The sequence below is a fragment of the Paroedura picta genome, chromosome 5, assembly GCF_049243985.1.
Source record: "Paroedura picta isolate Pp20150507F chromosome 5, Ppicta_v3.0, whole genome shotgun sequence".
In the NCBI taxonomy this organism is placed as follows: domain Eukaryota; kingdom Metazoa; phylum Chordata; class Lepidosauria; order Squamata; family Gekkonidae; genus Paroedura; species Paroedura picta.
Window position 1 is genome coordinate 19,261,151 of NC_135373.1, and position 21,070 is coordinate 19,282,220.

The window sequence follows — 21,070 nt, forward strand, 5'->3', positions numbered from 1 at the left end:
TACCTACCTACCTACCTACCTACCTACCTACCTACCTACCTACCTACCTACCTACCTACCTATCTATCTATCTATCTATCTATCTATCTATCTATCTATCTATCTATCTATCTATCTGGTATATAAAACAAAATGTCCTCGTGTGATATTTTAAGACACTGTCTATAAATTACTGTAATTACTGCATTCCTTACTTCAGACATTTTCAATTTCAAATTTCATAACAGATGTACTTATTATTGGTTTCATAGCGTGAGGAAGAGTGCTTGCACTCGAAAGCTCACGCCTTGAATAAATCTTTGTTGGTCTTAAAGGTGCCACTGGACTCTGATTTGATTGTACATATCCCCATGTATTTTGCCATTTATACTTACTTGCTATAACTTTTAATATATACTTCAGTTTAAAAGGAAATCTATTAAATATCTCACAGTGGAACACAAAGGATATTTTTTTTGTTTACGATCCACTTCCTTATACCTTTACTAGATTTAAAGCCCATTTTACAGGAAAATAAAATGGGCGCTAGAAGGGTTTAGCCTTCCCCCGGGGGACTGCTACAGGGTTCTGTGCGGGTGGGGGGGCAGGCGGTAGACGGGGATGGAGTGGTGTGGTTGCGCAGCGGGGCTGGGGCCGGCGAGTGGGGTGTGACTCACGGGGGGCAGGCTCCTCGGATCTCCTCGTAGTGTTGGCTGGGTGGCGAGTCCGGCGTGGCGGCCTGTCGTCGGAGCAATGGGGCGGGGGACGGCCTGTGTCCGCGTCGGCGTAGAGGGCGGCCGGCGATGCTTGGTGGGGCCGGTTGGCGTGGAGCAGGTCGGAGGCGTCGTCGTTGCCATGGCGGCCATCTTGGTGCGTGTTGGGAGGCTGGTGACGCGGCTAAGTCGCAGAAGAGGGCAGGAAGCGTTGAAGGTTGGCGGCGAGGCACGGCTGGGTAGGGTAGGAGTGTTGGCGGCGGTGGTTTGGTGGGGGCGGCGGGGGCGTTGTCTCAGTGTTGATGTTCGCGGCATCCTTCTCCTGGCCGCTGGAGTGGCGTCGCGGCGTCAGCGAGGCGGCGTGGCCACTCCAGCAGCCGGGAGAAGGCAGAGTTGTGCGTGTGTGCGGGTGGAAAGGAGCAGGGCCCTGCTCCTTTCCCCACATTGAGGTGGAGGCAATGGCAGCCAAGGTGGCAATGGGGAGGCGCGCTTCGCGCCTCCCCATTGCCTCCTTGGTCCAGGATTGACACTCAGAGGAGCGAATCAGGAGCCGCTTTGCGGCTCCTGATTTGCTCCTCCGAGTTTTTATCCCGGACAGAGCCCACCCTAACACCTCCCCACCAGCCCTTAGCGTTTTATTTAGTCCGCGGCGCCTGCGGCGCCCGCGGGCGGTTTAAAGATATTCAAAACTTGTTCTCGTTCTGCTTCTGCACTGTCATATGATTATATAGTTTATATTCAACTGTTTCTCATTCTGTCCTCTGCTTTCACAAGAGAGAGAGAGAGAGAGAGAGAGAGAGAGAGAGAGAGAGAGAGAGAGAGAGAGAGAGAGAGAGAGAGAGAGAGAAAGAAAGAAAGAAAGAAAGAAAGAAAGAAAGAAAGAAAGAAAGAAAGAAAGAAAGAAAGAAAGAAAGAAAGAAAGAAAGAAAGAAAGAGTGAGGAGGGAGGGAGAGAGAGAGATAAAAGAAAGAGTAGGGGAGGAAAAGAGGGGGAGGGAGAAAGAATGGAAAGAAGGAAGGGAAGGATAGAAGGAAGGGAGAGAAGAAAGGAAGAAACTAGGCCATGGAGAAGACTAGAGGGGGGAAGGGGAGGGGTGGCTATGGCCTTCCCCCCACCCATGAAGAGGCCCAACTTGGTACCACCTTCCAGCACTCCGGCCTCTGGCCAGGGGTGAAGAAGACAGTGGTTGACTGATGACCACTTGGCGCAGTGGTTAAAGGTGGCACCTTGTGACCTGGAGAGCCGGGGGGGGTGGAAGGCTGGAAGAGAGAGCCAGTGATGGTGGGAACATGGATTCAGCACTTAGCTCCTCCACTGGAGGACAGTAGGGCTGGTGCACATGATGATCCTGCTGAAGACGAGGAAGGTGTCCATGTGACACTACCCCCTTGCTTTCTGAGGCTTCCCTGGGGCTAATGGATTGCCTGTTGGCATGGATTTGTTCTGCCCACCAATTACCCGGACATCCCCTCCCCCCTTTTTTTTTGATGTGATGTTTGGTGGGCCTCCAGGTCTCTCCTGGCGGCTGGCACCCCTAGATCATTAGTAGTGCTACTGGAGCTGAGAGATCCCCCCCCCCACATACACATTGCCAGGCATCCCCCCATCTCCAGGGGAACCCAGGTGAGCTCTGAGTGGACTTCAGTGGGTTTCCAGTTCTCACCTGGAGGCTGACACCCATGCATTGCTTGGGCAGCCAGTCATAGCTGCCCCCCACGGCTCTGGTATGCAGTGCCCCTTTTCCCCAAGGGAGGTGATGGGAATGACGACTGCTCTCTGCTCTCCATCATCTCCTGCCTGGAGGGGTGGCATCTGCATGCTGGACCTGAGAGTGAGAGTCTCTCCTTGTTTTGGCAATTTTCATGTATACAAAGTCTTCGTGGTTTGAGGCTCCAAACTTTCAGGGTAGCTCAGCGAGCCTCTTCCCCCCAAGTTTCAAGAACATTGGACCAGTAGATCCAATTCTAGGAGCTCCCCATCTTACCTCCATTATATCCAATGATGAGAAACAATAGACCAGGAGTAGTCAAACTGCGGCCCTCCAGATGTCCATGGACTACAATTCCCACGAGCCCCTGCCAGCGAATGCTGGCAGGGGCTCCAGGGAATTGTAGTCCATGGACATCTAGAGGGCCACAGTTTGACTACCCCTGCAATAGACTCTCTGTTCTGTTAATACATTCTCACCACTGGAAGTAATGGCCCATTATGTCCTAGGGTGAAGATCAGAATAGAGAGTCGTTTTTTCCATCTATCATTGGATATAATAGAGGCAGGATGGGGGCACACAATGTGGGAGCCCCTAGAATTGGATCCCGCGGTCCAATGTTTTTGAAACCTGTAACGGAGTTAGAGACGAGCCTACCGAAGCCATCCTGAAAGTTTGGAGCCTCTAACTTAAACCGCCACCCCCTCAGGCCATGGAGACTTCATAAACCTGAAATTCCCCATTAAAGTCAATGGCCCCATTGACTTTAATGGCCGTAGTGCCTTGGAGACCTCGAAGCTGGACTTTGGATGGGCTTTTAATGGTTCAAAGTAGGTTCTTTCAAACCCAAAGCAATCAGATTTTTTTCCTTAGTGCCGAGCCGTGACCCTGGTTGAGACCAGCTTGATCTCCTTGGGGTAGGAGATCCTGAGCAAATTTTGCTCACTAGACTTAAAGCTGTTTTGCGGGGGAGGAATTGGGAGAGCCTGTCCTGTAGATACAATGGTTCCAGATCATGTAGGGCAGGGGTGGCCAAACAGTGGCTATGTAGATGTCCATGGACTACAATTCCCATGAGCTACTTTCGCATCATGTTGGCATGGGCTTATAGGAATTGTTGTCCATGGATATCTGGAGAGCCACAGTTTGGTCGCCCCTGGTGTAAGGCCTTGAAGGTGAGAACCAGGACCCTGACCCTGCTCCGGTCCTCAACCTGTTGCCAGGGCTCTTTTCACTTTTCATGCCAAGGCTTATGCTCCAGGGCATGCCTTGCCTGAAACAATACCTGGTGAAAGGGCAAGGTGAATGATCCTATCAGTGACAGTCCCCAGCCTCAGCACAGGGTTGTGCGATTCGGCCGTCGAAGCGGCCGTTCCCTCCGGGCGCAGCCAGCGCCGCGCCGCAGGGGGGGGAGGGCGGTGCCAGCAGCGGCGTGACAGTGGGCACAACCACGCAGGCGCGGAATTCCACTGTCATGCTGCTGCTGGCACTGTCCCCCCCCCCACGGGCACAGCGCTGGCTGCGCCCGGAGGGAACGGCCGACGAAGCGGCCGAATCGCACCACCCTACTGCCAACATTCTACTGACCTGATACGTTGATGAAATCTTGATCTCCATAGAGTGCCTGTTGCTTTCCCCACTCTCCTTGTGCAAGAGTATTAACCTAGCCATGCAGGACCGGCTTGCCACATTTCTCCCCATTCCACCCACTCTCATAGACTTCATTAGCCTTTTTGCGATAGCTGTGCTCCCTCACTAAATCCAGTGCATCCAGGCACCTGTTCCCCAAGCACCATGCTTGGACTCATTCTCTTTGGGCTGCTCTCCGCTCTCTTCACTTCAGGTAAGTCTGCAAGCAGTTAACTGGGAGTCGGGTAGACTCATGGAGAAATGGAGGAAGGGAAAGGGTTCAGGGGTGGATTTCCTCATTGATGCGAATCCCATACCATAATGATTTTAAAAAGCAAAATTACAAATAAATATAATATAAAATACAGACTCTATATCTAAACTAATAATAACATGCTTAGGATTCATCAGTATGGACTGTTATTGGTCTCTTTACCTTGGGCTGATTATGCACTTACTATGTTTTTTTCCGTTGTGGAGCCTGCTGAATTCAGAGCAATTTGAACGTGGGTCTTGCTCTCCCCCCCCCCACACACACATTGAAACAGAAAAGTGTTCTGCACATGATTAGGGAGGCTCAGAAGAGGGGGAGCCAAGCACAGCAGGAGCCTCTTACTTTTTTTTCTTGAAGGGGGGGGGAGTATTGGAGACAGTAGAGGAGGGGGAATAAATCCAAGAGGTAAATCTCTGCCAATAGAAGTTAGGGCTTCTGGAGCTTCTGCCGAGAGAAGTTAGGGCTTCCCCTTTAAGGGAAACCCTGCAACCTGGGAACGAGGAAGCCTTTGAACTGATGCCCTGGCCAATCAGGGCTTTTCTACAGTGCTGGAGGTTCAAGGCAGCAAGTTAGTTCAGGAAAAGCAGAGAGCTGCACCTTTACTCATGCCGACTTTTCAAATATTGAGGGTTATATCCACTCCAGGATATTGCGAGGGGAAGCTAGGGTCATTCCAGATCAATCCTGCTTGTTGCAGAGGGAAAATGTAAATCATCCAAAATCAAAATGGAAATCTCATTCAATGTAGATGGCAAGGACTGAATCAACCTGAAATTGGAATAAAAGCTTCATGCAGATTCAGCCCTGGTTGCAAGCCATCCAAATCTAGCCACTGTATAAAATGTCTTTGAATTCCTATCTGAAAGAACAATTCTCAGCAAACATGCCTTCCTGTAACAGGCAAAGTTGTGCAGATTGGGAGACTTTTTATATTACTTGCAGCCAAAAATGACATGTTCTAAGGCCTTTATAGTTTCAGCACAACAAGAACATATATGTTCATCATATGATTTTTTAACATATACCTGCCTTCAAGAACAGCATCGCATTGTACATTCACAATTTACTATGTGAGATTGGCAGGGCATGTGCTTTACTTTGCTGAAGGTACCTAAATCAAATAGCTGTTTATTTCATTCTGTTTAAGTCAAGCTGCTCTTGTCTTGTTTCTAAAACCGGGAAATCTCTTAGGATACGATCTCTCACACAAAGATTCTTAGGCCCTTTGGACTCTTGCAGCTTCCCAAACTCTGTATCCTTCTGTATCCACTATCCAGGGCTCCCTTTAAACCCAGTACAAACAGGCTGTCCCTAAACTGCCTCAGCAGGGTAAACCATGTGGGGTAAAAACGGCATCTGCCCAGGATGTCCCCAGAACATGGGTGCAAAATGGACATGGAAGTTGCAGTACAACAAACACAGCTGTTAGAATAAGATTAATTCACGGTTTATTATTTTCCCCCCGGTATGGAGATATTAGAGCCTCTTGTGGTGCAAAGTGGTAAGGCAGCAGACATGCAGTCTGAAGCTCTGCCCATGAGGCTGGGAGTTCAATCCCAGCAGCTGGCTCAAGGTTGACTCAGCCTTCCATCCTTCCGAGGTCGGTCAAATGAGTACCCAGCTTGCTGCTGGGGGGTAAACAGTAATGACTGGGGAAGGCACTGGTAAACCACCCCGTATTGAGTCTGAAAATGCTAGAAGGCGTCACCCCAAGGGTCAGACAAGACTCGGTGCTTGCACAGGGGATACCTTTACCTTTACCTTTTATGGAGCTATTAGATATGGAATGATAAATGTTCAGAACTGAAAAATGGATCCTGAAGAGAGGGTAAGCTGAATACAGCTGTTATAACAAGATTAACTCACAGAGTTTAAATTTTTCCATTTGGGACATGTTTCAAAGATGCAAATTAATTAAAAAAACAAACAGATATTCACTTGCTAGGTTGCCAGCTTTCAGGTGGGGCTTGGTGTCCTCCTGGAACTGCAACTACAGAAGACAGTTCTGCCAAAATGACAGCAGATGAGAAGTTTGAGGGGCAGGGCTGCCAACCTCCAGATGGAGCATGGAGATCTCCCAGAATTCCAACTGTTCTCCAGACTGCAGAGCAGAATTCCCCATAGAGAAAACGGCAGCTTTCATGGGTGGCGTTTAATGCATCAATCCCTTGCTGAGCTTCTTTATCCCCAGGCTCTGCCCTAAATCTCCAGGAATGTCCCAATCTATCTTACTCAGAGGCTGGGTGGGGGCAGGAAGCCTGTCAGTGTCCCTACGGGGGAGGCACAGGAGCCTGTGTTAAAAGGGCAGTGTGTGGTTTGATCACCCTGTTCTCTTTCCAAATCCCCTCCCCGTGGGTTTCCCCCTTCAAGGCTCTGGATCGCTGAATGAAAAAGCCCAGGGTTTGCCTGGAAGACGATGCCTTCAACTCTGGATCGAGCCCAAACTGAGTTCAGTTTAGCCAGGATATGAGCAGTACCAGTTACACTAAAAGAAGCCAGTATGGTGTAGAGGTGAAGACCGGTGGCTTCTAATCTAGGGAGCCGGGTTTGATTCCCTGCTCTTCCACATGCAGCCCGCTGGTTACCTTGGGATCATCACAGTCCTGATAGAGCTGTCCTTACAGAGCAATTCTGTCAGAGCTCTCTCAGCTCCATCTACCTCGCAGGTGTCTTGTGGGGAGAGGAATGGAAGGAGCTTTGAGACTCCTATGGATAGTGAAAAGCGGGGCATAAAGCCTAACTCTTCCTCTTCTTCTTCTTAAAAAAAAACTCCAAACACTTCAGATTGAAGGCTAGTGATCTAGATCAGGGGTAGTCAATCTGTGGTCCTCCAGATGTTCATGGACTACAATTCACATGAGCCCCTGCCAGCAAATTCACACTTTGAGGCTCACTCTGAGGTCAAATTGGACCATTTTGGAAGGGGAGGACGGACTTTCCCAGTTCAGACTGAGCAGGGTGGTTTTGCAAGGGGGAAATCTGAAGTGGCCTGCATTTGGTCATCGGAGTAGCAGCGTGTTTTCCCCACTTGACTGGTATAACCAAATATCCCTGAATAAAAACAAACCCCTAAATTGGCTTTTATTTGGAGTCTACCACATAGGTAGCCAATCAGATTCACTGATCTGTAGCTGACTGAAATAATAACTGAACTATACCCCTAAGGTATTTTTCAGGTATTATTTTCCTTTTCAGGTTGGAGGTCCCAGATGGTACCTGAAAACTGGCACACCTATCGTGGACGCATCTAGGAAGCTGACCCCTTGGTAGAATTTGGCAAAAGCTGGCAGCATCTATTGGTGAGGCCTGCATGATTCTCCCAGCAGCAGCAGGGCAACTTCATGTGGGTTTAGGGCGGAGGGCTGGAAACATCTGGCAGATCACAAGAGTGGCCTAACAGGTTTTAGGGTGGAGTGTCAAGAGCAGGAGATCTTTATCAGACCGGTTCTGAAGCCGACAGCTATTTATTATCGGCAATTATGTTAAATTCATTATACCATGTTACATTATTTCTCTGATGTCGCCAGTTTATTGAGGACTTTGCAAAAATTTTAGGAGCCAGCTTGGTGTCATGGTTAAGAGCAGTGGCTTCTAATCTGGCGAGTCAGGTTTGATTCCCCACGCCTCCATATGCAGCCAGCTGGGTGACCTTGGGCTCATCACAGCACTGATCGTGCTGTTCTGACTGAGCAATCCTGTCATGCACAAGTCACACAGCTCAGGAGACGGAGCAGAGGTATCAAACTCATCTGTTACAAAAGCCAGATCAGACAAGGGCTGATTCTGCACTTACGTCGCCCCCCCCCCGCCCCCATTGTTGATCCTGCTGAATTCAGACTGATTTGAACCTGGGTCTTTCTCCTTCCTCCCCTCCTTTCCCCAATTGAAACAGAAAGCCTTCTGTAGATTGGGAAAGCTGAGAACGGGGAGGGGAGCGCTGGTCATGAAGCTGAACTTCCTTTCCTGAACTGGTAATGGGGAGGGGTCGGGTGAAGTCCAGCCAGCACTAGTGCTTTATTTCTTCTCTTTGGACTTCCAAGCCAGCAGCAGCCTCTCAGAGAATGAGGCAAATCTCTGCTGAGAGAAGTGTGGGCTTCTGGAGCGCAGTAACTTTAAAACAGGGAGGGAGGCCTTACAACCGGGAACCAGGAAGTTTGGCCAATCAGGGAAGACTGCTTTGTTATGAGGCACAGAGCGGTAAGTTAATTCGCAAAAAGCAGAAATCTATAGTTACACTGGTGGCAGTCGTTCAAATATCAAGGCTTATATCCGCTCCTGGATATTACCAGGGAAAGTGAGGGTCACCGCAGATAAATCATGCATGTTGTACAGGGGAAATTTAAAGAACCCAAAATCAAAATGGAAATCAAATTCAGTGTAGAAGGGAGGGATTTATTCGGGCTGGGAGTGGCTAAAAAGCCCCATGCAGACTCAACCCAGGACATCATTTAGTAGGGCCAGGCCAGGTGACATGTACCATAAAATGTCATGCCAGGTACTGGAGGTATTATACCGCTGCCCATGACCCACACCCCTCATCAGCACCTAATGAACCATTCTTCGTTCATTATGCACCAGACATTTTATTGGGGTTTTATTGGTGACCTACCGTAAACCAACTTGCTGGGAGTGGTGGGATGCAATGAATGAATGAATGAACGAAGGAACAAATTCATTCATTCATTCATTCATTCATTCATTCATTCATTCATTCATTCATTCATTCATTCATTCATTCATTCATTCATTCGCACTGTGCACAGACCTACTGCCTGACAATCGAGGTGCACGGCTCATTTCAGAAGCTTTTGACAAGCTACAGCTTGAAGGGTTGTGTTCTGTTGCTGCAAGCATAGCAGCCAAAGACTGGTGGGCCAGGTGACACCAAGCAGGGGATCCCAACCAGCCTTACCTTAAAGACACTGCTGTGATCAACAAGGGGAGGAGAGGGGGTGAGGCAGCCGCACAATCCCACCCCTCCCTCTGTCAAAGCCCCAGATTCGGTAACAAGCTTAAACCTCAAGGGGGACTGGCACACCCCCCCCCCCATAACACCACAAGCGATCTCTAAGCGCTTCTACTCTTCAAAGGTGCCAGCTCCGCTTGAGTTATCTTTTGCAGGTATTTGTTTCCTGCCGGCTCCATAGGGCATTACTCCCCATGTGCAAGCACACAGACGCATGCCTGCTGCTGTCTCCGCCATGCGCATACCATTTTTCTGAATGCTTGCTCCGGTCTTTGTCCTTCGCGTCACCCTCCCACCCTTTCTTCCGTTCAGTCTGCTACTGAAGGCAGGCCTGGCATGCAGGGAGCCCAGGGAGCGTGCATGCGCTTCAGCTTTGCCGTGTATTTAATCTTCCCTGTGCTGCCGAGGGAGGGAGGCAAGAAAGGAGCCACACCTATTTGGGTCAGCAGGTTAGCAAGCTCTGGCTCAGGGGCATTCTCCCCCCTTGACCCTTGTCAGTCTGTGTGCGCTGTGCCCCTTGCACAAGAGACAAACTTTTCTCTCTTGCCCAGGCTGTTGCATGCAGCATGCCCCGCCACTCACACTCTTCACACACTTGCCTGCTGGCAAGTTTGGCAAGCCGGTTAGCGGCCTTCCACAAGTCCCTCTGCCTGCAGGCACCTTTCCTGGGTTGCCTGCATGTAGGAAGCAGCTTGGCTCGGCTTGGGGAGGCGGGGCCAAAGAGACTGTGCCTGCCACATAGGAACAAGCAGCCACTTTTCTGCTGCTCAACAGAGGCAGGAGTCCAATGCACTTGGCCAGCAGGGCGGGCATGGACGCAACAAGCAGCGCACCCTGGCCCAGCACCTTAGCCAAGGGCAGCAGGCAGGGGCTGGTTATTCAGGTCCATTCCGCACAATTTAAATGTAGCAGAGGTCTTACCTTTGGTAAACGCTATTAATTCGATGTTCCGCATGACATCGCACACAATCTGCAACACTCCCGCAAAAATTGCTTCGTTGTAGCGCTTTTTGGGGAATCGGGAAAAGTGGATTCCCCCTGAAAAAACCGCTACACTTCTGCGCACAAGCTGTAACAAACCAGCTAAAGACATATGCGTTCTCAATGTAGTGGAAGAAAGAATGTCCCTCCCCTGCTCCCGCCCCCAAACTTCCGGAGAAGCGATTGCCAGTTTTCACCCCTTAGACCGGCGAAAGCAACGAACGAGCAAGGCTTCTCCGGCTAAAGTCCCCCCACAGAAGTGATTAACAGTGAACCAAAGCTCCCTTCTGCAAGTGTCTTTAAAGTTCCCAAGCACAATACAGCCCCCTGTTCAACACTGCCCATAATTTCGGCCACAAATCGCACCCATAGGGGGAGGGTTTACTTGAGGAGCGTGTAAACGATTAAGTGCCACCTCCTACGCCAATAAAAAAGGTCTTTCAAAAACAATGATTGAACACAGATTTGTTGCAACTGGTGTGTTTGCGTTTTTTTAAAAAACAGTTCTTAAAGGGATAGGGCTTTTCGGGAGCATCAACACAACAGCCCATTGGCTGTTCCATTTGATTGACGTCCAGGGGAGGGAAGAAGCACAGAAAAATCTCGCTTCCTTTGTTGTGATTCCAGCAAGACCAGAAACCTGTTGGGAATGAATACAACACTACTGGAACTTCAATATTCCACTAAAAGGTATGTGGAATGGCAAAATTCCACTATTTAATATAGCGTTAATGCATACTGAAAACATTTGGCAACATTGGTCCTTGTGCAGAAAGCCCCTCAGTGTATGGGGCCTTAGACCAGGCCTCCTTGCCCCTTTTCATTGCCAATCCTGATTTGGGGAATCCCTGGAGATCTGGGGAAAGACCTTATTGGGGGCCTGTGTTTCGGGCAGGGGGCATAATACCCTGAAACAGGCTTTCTCAGCCAGTTTCCCAAATGGGTGGGAATTAATTTTTAAAACACTTTTAATTTTAAAAAATAATTTAATGGGTGATATGACCATATATGGTCATGTTGATCCCCCTCGCCAAATGGACCATGATGGGTCTGGAGGGGTTCGGAAGGGGAGGGGACCCAGGTGGGTGTGTCCACAGCTCTGCTTCCCAAACATATTCTGCTACTTCCGGGGTTTTCAGAGCCTGAAGAATGTTTCAGGGTTTTTTCAATGGTAGAATCATAGAATCATAGAGTTGGAAGGGGCCATACAGGCCATCTAGTCCAACCCCCTGCTCAACACAGGATCAGCCCAAAGCATCCTAAAGCAAAAAAAGTTTTTTACAAAACCTTTTTTTTTAAGTTGAGAAAGGCTGCCTTAATATAAGCCCTTCCAGACCACATTTGGACTGGTTTCCCATATTTCCTTGAAGGCCAGATAAGAAGAAAAATATCTTTTTTTTTTGCCCCCCCCCCTTAGTAAACAAAGGAGTCTCTAAGCAGCTTCCCATCACCTCCCCACAACAGACACCCTGTGAGGTAGGTGAGGCTGAGAAAGCTCTGAGAGAACTGTGACTGGATCAAGATTGAGGAAGGGCTAGTTATTATTATCATTAATAATAGGTTCTTGTTACTTTTTTTTTTACTGGGATATAACACCAACAGAAACCAAGTACTAATGCTGCCACCAAAGTCGGTAACTTTGGCCTCGTATGTCTCAAAGCAGCTTATAATCGCCTCCCCTTCCCCTCCCCACAACAGACACCCAGTGAGTAGGGGCTGTGAGAGCTCTGAGGGGCTGTGAGAGCTCTGAGAGAACAGTGACCCAGCTGGCTGCACGTGAGAGAGCAGGGAATCCAACCCAGTTCTCCAGAGTAGAGGCTGCCCCTCTTAATCACTACACCACACTGGCTCTCAGTTATGGTCCCTGGACCATCTGTTTGACATGTCTAGTTTGCAGCATCAGGTTTTAATCTGGTTGACACAGCTTGGGACTCTCCTCTCTGCCCTGGAAACACAATGGTTACCTTTGGGCCAGTTACACACTCAGCCCTACGTACCTCACAGGGCTGTTGTGAGGCCAAAATGGAGGTGGGGGGTGTTGAAAGTCACTTTGGGTCCTCAGGGGGATGTGAAGAAAACCAGGGTACCAATGAAGTCCATAGAAAGCAGGTGAAACATGCTGGAGTGCTTTAAAGCAGGACAGCCACTAAATTCTGAAGGGTTTGCAGAGATGGCTGAGGCAGACAGCGTATCTGCCCTTGAATAACACCTGCTAGCCAAAGCTGCCTGTCCAACAGCAGAGGTGTTGGAGGTCAATGGTGCTGTTTTCAGGCAATGGAAAGGGGGTAGTCCTTGATGGAGAAGGGCTGCTAGCCTCCAGGTGGGGCCTGGAGGTTGGAATTACAATTGGTCACCAGATAAAAGAGGTCAATACCCCTGGAGTGGGTGGCTGCTTTGAGGCGTGAACTCTACCTGCACCCTTCTGGAATCAATTCTCTCCCCAAATCCTGCCCCCACCCCAGCTTCATGTCCAGGAATTTCCCCCGCTGGAGTTGGCCACCCTATATTGTATGGCAAAAAAAGATTTTTTTGTGGGGGGGGAGGTTATATTGTTTCTCACCTTGCAAAAGTGACCTGTGCAGAAGTCACAGCAGTGCAAAATAAATTGTGTGCGTGTGCCATGAATGATGAAACTTTCAAACCCCGTTACCTCTCTCTCAAGAAAGGATGGCAGAGTCTCTAGCCTGGGTGTGAACAGGAAGTGATGGCAAGATAGAGGGGATTCATTTGAGGGCACCTGAAGTTAGTTGGATGGGGGGGGAAACCTCTTGGGAAGGTTCATTCAAAACATTGATCATTCTCTGGAGCAACTGGTTTCATGGAAAGCAACACTGCCACCCTGTGGCTGCTATCGGCATTACCCTTCTACTGCCCTTGTGCCAAATCATTTCTACCAGGGGTAGTCAAACTGCGGCTCTCCAGATGTCCATGGACTACAATTCCCAGAAGCCCCTGCCAGCGAATGCTGGCAGGGTGCTTCTGGGAATTGTAGTCCATGGACATCTGGAGGGCCGCAGTTTGACTACCCCTGATTTCTACCATAGGCCATCTCTACAAAATGCCACTCTGGGGACTGCACTTCTCTGAGAGTAAAGCATTTCCTAGCTGAGAATTCTGAGCATCCTCACCAAACTACAGTTCCCATGATCCTTGGGGCAGATGGTGATTAAACAGCTACAAATCAGACTGTCTCCAACCTTTACTAGGACAGTAGTTGAGCCAATGATAGTCAGGGGCCCTTCTGTCTGTCCAGCCCCTCTGTGACAGTCAGGCAGTTGAGCCAATCACTGCCACAGGCTTTGTCACCCTCCCACTAACGTGGCTCTCTTAAGTTCGGGTGGAACTGGGTTTGAAAAAGTACAAAGAGTATTGATGCCAGTTGGGAATACATCTATTAATAGAAATGTCTTGTTTCCAGGAAACTCTCTGGTCTGTGAGGTGTGTAAATCGAAAGACATCACATGCTCAGGAACTCTGCAAACCTGTGAAGACTCAGAAAACAACTGTGCCACACTTGTGGCAGAATACAGATTTGGTCAGTACCTCAATCCCCTTAGGGAGTGGATTTTGTTATTTAGGCAGAATAAGCAGAGAGATCCGTCCGTTCATAGACCTCCTTACAGGAAACAACCGGACAGAGACATGCAGTGCAGAATGATAGACACTTTAACCCTTCCTCTTTGGCAGGTTTTAGTAATACAAGAATGACAGCTCCCCCCCCCCCCAATGACCTGTTATTATTTTTATTCACTTCATTTAAATGGAATGCTGGGAGCTGTCCTGGGTCTTTCGGGAAGGGCGGCATGCAAATTTGAAAACAAAAACTTTTTTTATGGAGGAGTTATATTTTAAAAATACAGCAAATACAGGGCAAAAGTAAAAAAACAAGACAAAGATAAGAAACCACTCACTAGTTTGGCCAATGGGACCTATCTGCGGCATCCATTCTTGCCACTATCCCTGCGTTTCTCAACTTTATTTTACCGTTGAGAAACCCCTGAAACATTCTTCCGGCTTCAAGAAAGCCCAGAAGTGACGCAATTCTGCAGAATATGTTTGGGAAGCTTAGTGGTGCACATGTCCACCTAGAGCCCCACCCCTTCCCACCCCTCCAGGCATCAACCTTGGGCCTGCAAAACAACCCCTGCGGAACTGTTTAAGGTCCCACAGAGGCCTGATCTCATATGGCAGATTCCACTAGGCCAGTTCGACTTCCTTGGAGCTGGGGATCCTAAGCAGATTTTGTTTGCCAGAATGTCATATTCTTTCATGAACCTACGGGAAGAGGCGGTCCAATAGATATGAAAGTCCTGGACCATTTCCAGTCCTCGCTGAATGCAAATGTTCCCTTTATTTCTGCCCCCCGGGTCATGTCAGAACTAATCATAGCTCCCCCCCCCCCACTCCTGCAGGAGGATTACACATCCGGAGGACTTACAAAGAATGCATGGTCTCCAGCCCCATCTGTGACTTCCTCCCCTTCAGCATGACGTTCCGGCCAAGCATCACCATGCGGACGAGCTTTAACTGCTGCAGCAGTGATGGATGCAACCAAGAGCAGTCTGAATGTAGGCCTCCCCCTGACTCCATCCCCTGTCAGGATTCTGCTTGCCTACTTTCTCTCCCACAGAATGCTATGGAGGTGGAAGAAGATGAGGAGGTGGAAGAATGCTACGCAGGTGGAAGAACGACTGGGGTGGGGGGCATCTGCGATCTGAAGATGACCATGGTTATATCTCCTCCCCCTCCTCCTTAGTCGTTAAAAATCACTTTCTCCTCCTAACTGCATGGCTTTCAGCCCCCAAAGGGCATGCACAATACAAACAGGTGTCTTTTTTCTCTCCCTTAAGGGGGCTAAAAACAGGGACAACTTCTACCCACCTCACATGCGGAGACGGTGACACATTGCTTAGCTCTAGTGGGAGGGGCTGGGGGGACTGAGTGGTGTTTTTTTTGGGGGGGTGATTGGCCAGAGCCCTCAGAATAACTAGGATCACCCCTTGCTTAAAGTAGCCTTAGAACACATTTCATTGGCGGAAATAGTGCAGTGGGAGGAGCTAATTCACCCCTTTCCACAAGGTTGGGTTTCTGATAGGATTTGTGATTCTGGGAGGTCTCCAGGCCCCATCAGGAGATGACAGAACACAAGAATTGTCCCAAGAATCCAACTCTAGGGGTGGTAATCAAAGGTACAATATATTATCACAAGCAGGGACTCCACAACAATCAATTATACAAAATAAAGACCCCTGAAAAGCAAAGGCTGAAATTCACAGATGCACTGAAGCACTTTGAAAGGACAGTGCTGTTTAAATATAAATCCATGTTTGGCTCCGTGGCTCTGTGTTTAAAGTAGAACACAATTCAGAACTTCACAGCATGCTGTAAAGTCACTGTTGTGTAAGGCACAGTCAGAGTAGTTCAGCAGTGGAATAGGCTGCCTAAGGAGGCGGTGAGCTCCCCCTCACTGGCAGTCTTCAAGCAAAGGCTGGATACACACTTTTCTTGGATGCTTTAGGATGCTTAGGGCTGATCCTGCGTTGAGCAGGGGGTTGGACTAGATGGCCTGTATGGCCCCTTCCAACTCTATGATTCTATGATTCTATCAGAATCGGCAAGACGTCTATTTGGCTCTCCTGCGATGAATTGAAAAAGCGATTCGGAAGAGAGTGAATGACCTGGAATGTCTGGGTCAAGCCACAGAGCCAAATGCGGATTTAATGCAGCGCTCGCCAACAGAGTAAGACTCCCCACCATTCTTTCACATGGATCATGGTGGTGGTGGGGGGGGGGGTGGAAAGTGCTGTCAAGTCGTAGCCATTTTATGGTAACCTCTCATGGGGTTTTCAAGGCGAGAGATGTCCAGAGACCATTTGCTGTGGCTTGCCTCTGAGTAGCAACTCTGCATTTCTTTGACGGTCTCCCATCCAAACACTAACCTGGGTCAACTCTGCTTAGCTTCCAAGATCCGATGAGATCAGGCTTTCTTGGGCCATCCAGTTCAGGGCATATGCAACACACATGTGACTAAACAGTTCCATTTAAGCTAGCCAACAAGAGTGGAGCTGTCTTGTTCCAAACCTGGAAAAATAAGCTGACTTCACAGCAAAGACCGAAGCAGATTCTACAGGTCAGCTCCAGGGCAGGCCTCCTCCCCATTGAGATAAGAGCAAAAGATAACGTATTTTTGGTTTGTCTCTAGTGCCGGTAGCCCCAAGAATACCAAATGGCTTACAGTGCCCGTCCTGTTTCGCGATTGGGGCCAGTCGGTGCCGAAACATAGACATTCTGCAGTGCTCTGGAGATGAAGACCATTGCTTTGAGATTACGGGAACCCTGATGGTTGGTGAGTTTTTCTGAGCGACAGAAAGACCAGAGCAGCTACAGAGCACAGACTAGCTCACCTGCTTGAATATGGAGCATGGACAAGCTCTCCTGCTTTGGATAGGGTTGTTGGCTCTGGATTGGGAAATACTTGAGGTTATTGGGGGTGGAGCCAAGATTGGGCAGGATTTGGGGCAGGGAGGGACCGCATCAGTGGAGTATAATGCTGTGAAATCCACTCTCCAGGGGAACTGAGCTCTTTAGTATGATCTCTTTAGATATAATTCCAGGGGATCCCCATCTGGGAACTAGCATCCCTATCAATGCAGGAAGTCTAAGGAATGCTCCTTCCCACTCTCTTATTAATTCAATTTTTGCATCCTATCCTGATCAAAGTAGGACCCTTATTTCAATTATCTTAGCAGATAACAATCAGAAGCTGACGTGAAAGTTTGGCAAGCATGGCTGGATGGCCTATGAATTAGGCAAGAGTTTAAGGAACACAGCTAGGGTCGTAGCTGATTTAATTAATCTTAAATATAGGGTTATAGTTTTCGATGTAAGTTTCTTCATAACCGGTAATATTTTGTATTAACCGCTGATGTTGTAATCCAGATTGTATTGCAATCGTCTATTTTATGTCTTCTACTGACTGACTGATGGAATTCGGTAAATTACTAGGTATGCTGTTTGGCCTGTGATGGAACCAGCCCATTTTTGCTTTGCAAGCCTGTTACTCCTCCAGACAGAAGAGACTCTCTCTCTCTGGGTAACACGCTGCCACCACATGACCATAATACAGGACGGCCAGATGGAGGACCAGGATTCCTAGCTGCCCCCTTTCACTCCTGAGGCCTTGCTTCTGTGTCTCCCATAGCCCCAGCATGAGAGCATTGTGGGGACAATTTACTGCAGGGTACACCCTCCCGGTGGAGAAACTGCTTGCCAAGCTCCTTCCGCTGTCTCTGGGTCTTCTCTTTGCACTGGACTAGCATTTCCAGGATGGGAGAGCTTGATGTGGTCGGAGAGTCATGGTCAGCTTCAAATTTATAAAAGATTTAAAGCACAATGTTCAAAAGCAGATCTTTAGCACAGCACAGAGATAAGCAAAAGAGAGGCAAAAGAAACTGGATGAAAATGGATGAAACACGATCCTACCCCTCTGATAAAACATACCCCATCTGATGTGAAATATAGGGTAGGCACCATGGCTTAAGGAGTTCCCAGTTCCCATGGCATGGTCAGCTCACCTCACAGCCACATGTTCCAAGATGGCTGCTCACCTCTTCTCCTAAGAGCAAGCTCCTAATTACATAGTCACCAGGATAAAGAGACCCCACTCTGTGGTTAGCAGCATATATACATTCCTTTCCACTCCTAGGGAAATCTGGAAAGAAGACCACCACCTCCTTCCAGGAGCCTGTTTCCTGGCTAAGCCAATTAGCATCTGAAAGGAGGCAAGCAAATGATTAGCTGCCCCTCCCTTCTCTCCAAAGCACAGAGGAAAAAAACTGGGGGCCATTCCGCACCGGGATCCATGTAGCAAATTGTTTGCTGAATGAAAAATCGCCATTTTAAATAGTGGAATTCGGCGTAACGCATACCTGCCTTTGTAGTGGAATCCAGTTGCATTTCTATTGTTTCCCACAGGGTTCCAGTCTCGGCAAAAATCGCTAGAAAGGAAGCGCTATTGTTGAGCTGTGTCCCACCCCTGGCTGTCAAGCAGCCAATGGGCGGCTGTTATCATGCTCCCAAACAGCCCCTTTCCCTTTAAGGAAGGTATAAAAAAAAAAAAACACCCGTTGCAACGAATATGCGTTGATTCGTTGCAACGGAGAGACCCATCCAGCTAGCTGGTGATGTTTGAGCTGCCGTTTCATCGTTGCCACCCTCCCCCCGAGTGAAAAAAAAAATCCCCCCCCTCACAGGCATGATTTTCGGTCGAAAACAGTGTGAAAAATAAAGTGAAAATAAACCAGCAAACGGGCCTCTGTGATGCTTGTGCTTGGTGACTTTAAACAGAGGGGCTGCAGCCAGGGAAGCCTTGCCGGGTAAATGAAGGCTCGCTGGTGCGTTGATCTCCGCTCGGTCCGAGAAAGAAATGGTGATCGCTTCGCCGGAAGATCAGAGGAGAGAGCCAGGGGGAGGGACTTTGCAGAAACCGCAACAATGGTAACGCACAGAACTTTCCCGCTAGTGTTGCAGATTGGTTGCAGGAGTGTAGCGCTTTCCGGAGGGTGAATCCACTTTTTGGGATTTCCCTGAAAGCGCTACAACAAAGCACTTTTTGCGGATCGGTTTCAGGAGTGTGGCAGATTGTCAACAACGTTGTGCATAACAGCAAAACTGTAGTGATTTCAATTAGTAACCATTGTGCTATTTTGGACGAATGCAGAACGGCCCTGGGTCCAAGGAGGGCATTTCACCACATAGTCAGATAGATAGATAGATAGATAGATAGATAGATAGATAGATAGATAGATAGATAGATAGATAGATAGACAGACAGACAGACAGACAGACAGACAGACAGACAGACAGACAGACAGACAGACAGACAGACAGACAGACAGATAACCCACCTCCCCACCCCATAGACTCTTTTCCCCTTGGACCCACCACCCAGGGTTGCCAGCTCTGGATTGGGACTTAACAAGAGGAAAGGGAAGGCCAATGTAAGCTGCTTTGAGACTACTTCGGTTAGAGAAAAGTGGCATATAAGAACCAATTCTTCTTCTTCTTCAGTAATATAAGGGCTCTCTCACCCTTACCTCCCTCACAGGGGGTCTGGTGGGGAGAGGAAAGGGAAGGCAACTGTAAGCCATTTTGAGACTCCTTCCGGCAGAGAAAGGCAGCATATAGGAACCAATTCTTCTTCTTGAATGCCATAATTAGAAAGTCCATTGAGGAAATGCAGACATTTTCCGCACATCAGTGAACATAGCATTATGCCAGATGAATGACGTAGTGCTAAATCATATCACACCTCCCAGCCCTTCCTCACCTTTTTCCTGTCTCATCTTTGTCTGCCTTCTTTTCACGCGTCTTACCCTCCACATCTGCTGCTGGAAATGTGCCTTATACGCATCGTGCTTCCACCTGTCAATCAATCCAGGCAACCAATCCACTTTCTGCAAGTTTTAAAGATCCAACAATGCCCGCTATTTTTTTAAAAAATCATACTTCTCCATTGAAATGCCTAGGCATATAATCATAGATGCATAGTGCTTTTTAAACGCCACCCCCTTTGGGATCACGAGTCCTTTGGTACTTTTAAAAACTAATTTTGTTCCTGATTTTTGGGGAGGGGGAGAGAAAACTGTAGAGAGGCATGGTTTGTGTTACAACTTTTTGGGGGAAATATTTTATTTCTGGTATTGCTTGCACGCTTCTCTGCCTATTCGTTGCTCCAGGAAGTTAGCCATTTTTAAAAAGACATTCCTCTCCCCAAGAACAAGGGAAAGAGAGGCAGGTGCAAGGGTGGGACGAGGCAGGCGACTTTAGCCCATTTGAGCCTCCATACCTTCCCTCTGCTGGCTGCTCTCCAGTAGCTAGCATTAAATAGGTGGGTGAATCCACTGTATGCGATTCCCCAACTCACGCTTTAAAATGGAGGATGTAGCGGGCCGGTTACTGCCCAGACGCTGGATGTCGGTGACATCATATGGAGGGGCTGGAATATAATGACTACATTAGGCATGCATTTCACTACATTTAACAGGTGCAGAAATGCCCACAGTATTGCCAGTGCACCAAAGGCTCAGCTGCTCCTCCTGCTTCTGTGATTTTTGAGGAGTTTTGTTTGGAAAGGCAATCATATCGAACCCACTCATTCAACAGCCAACCCCACCCTCTTTCTCTCATCCAGAAAATTTTAATTTCACCAAGGCGACTGCGGGCTGCGGCACCGCTGGGCTCTGCTCCAAGAAGGCCGGCGTGCATCGTTATTCCAAGAAAGTGGTGGATGTCTTGACAGAAGCCAGGTGTTACCCAGCACCCCGAGTTGCAAGCGCCAGAACAGAGCTCTGAAGGAGCTGTCCTTCTCCAGTCCATCACTCGCAGGAACATGACCAGAAGGCTTTGATCTCTCTTGCAGACTAGCACTTGTTGTCAGACGTTATCACTTAGGGATGGTACCCTTCCTTCCTTCCTTCCTCCCCTCCCCTCCCCTCCCCTCCCCTCCGCTCTCCCCTCCCCTCCCCTCCCCTCCCCTCCCCTCCCCTTTTTATTTAATAAAATATTTTAAAAAAACAATTCAAAAGGTGACTTCATACTTTGTAAACTGGCTGTCCAGGTAAATCCCCGGGCTAGATCCTTATCTAAAAACTTCCACAGCTCCTTCATCTCCTGCAGGCTTATAAGAACGAATCTTTGCATTCAGCAAAGGTTCTCCTGGTTTCCACTTAATGGCATAGCCTGTCTTACAGTGAGTGGAGAGTTTGTCACATTCCCATTCCTCAAAAACCTCTCCGAAATCTCAATATTCTTTTGGGAGA

The 21,070-nt window shown here is 48.6% G+C and overlaps 1 protein-coding gene across 1 annotated transcript; it reads left to right on the forward strand.

The window, feature by feature from the left end:
- Positions 1-834: 834 nt before the first annotated feature.
- Positions 835-20,603, forward strand: LOC143838845 (phospholipase A2 inhibitor and Ly6/PLAUR domain-containing protein-like). The gene is made up of 6 exons (XM_077340754.1): positions 835-931; positions 4,166-4,243; positions 13,669-13,785; positions 14,663-14,818; positions 16,453-16,596; positions 20,443-20,603. Exons 1-6 carry the CDS (start codon positions 835-837, stop codon positions 20,601-20,603), a joined length of 753 nt encoding a protein of 250 aa, XP_077196869.1.
- The last annotated feature ends 467 nt before the right edge of the window (positions 20,604-21,070 follow it).

What these genes read in the sequence shown, in the direction of transcription:
- LOC143838845 (XM_077340754.1), top strand. Translation starts at nt 835, where the DNA reads ATGGCGGCCATCTTGGTGCGTGTTGGGAGGCTGGTGACGCGGCTAAGT. An exon ending in CTCCGCTCTCTTCACTTCAG is followed by an intron (nt 4,244 to 13,668) that starts GTAAGTCTGCAA and finishes TCTTGTTTCCAG; the next exon opens with GAAACTCTCTGGTCTGTGAG. An exon ending in TACGGGAACCCTGATGGTTG is followed by an intron (nt 16,597 to 20,442) that starts GTGAGTTTTTCT and finishes TCTCTCATCCAG; the next exon opens with AAAATTTTAATTTCACCAAG.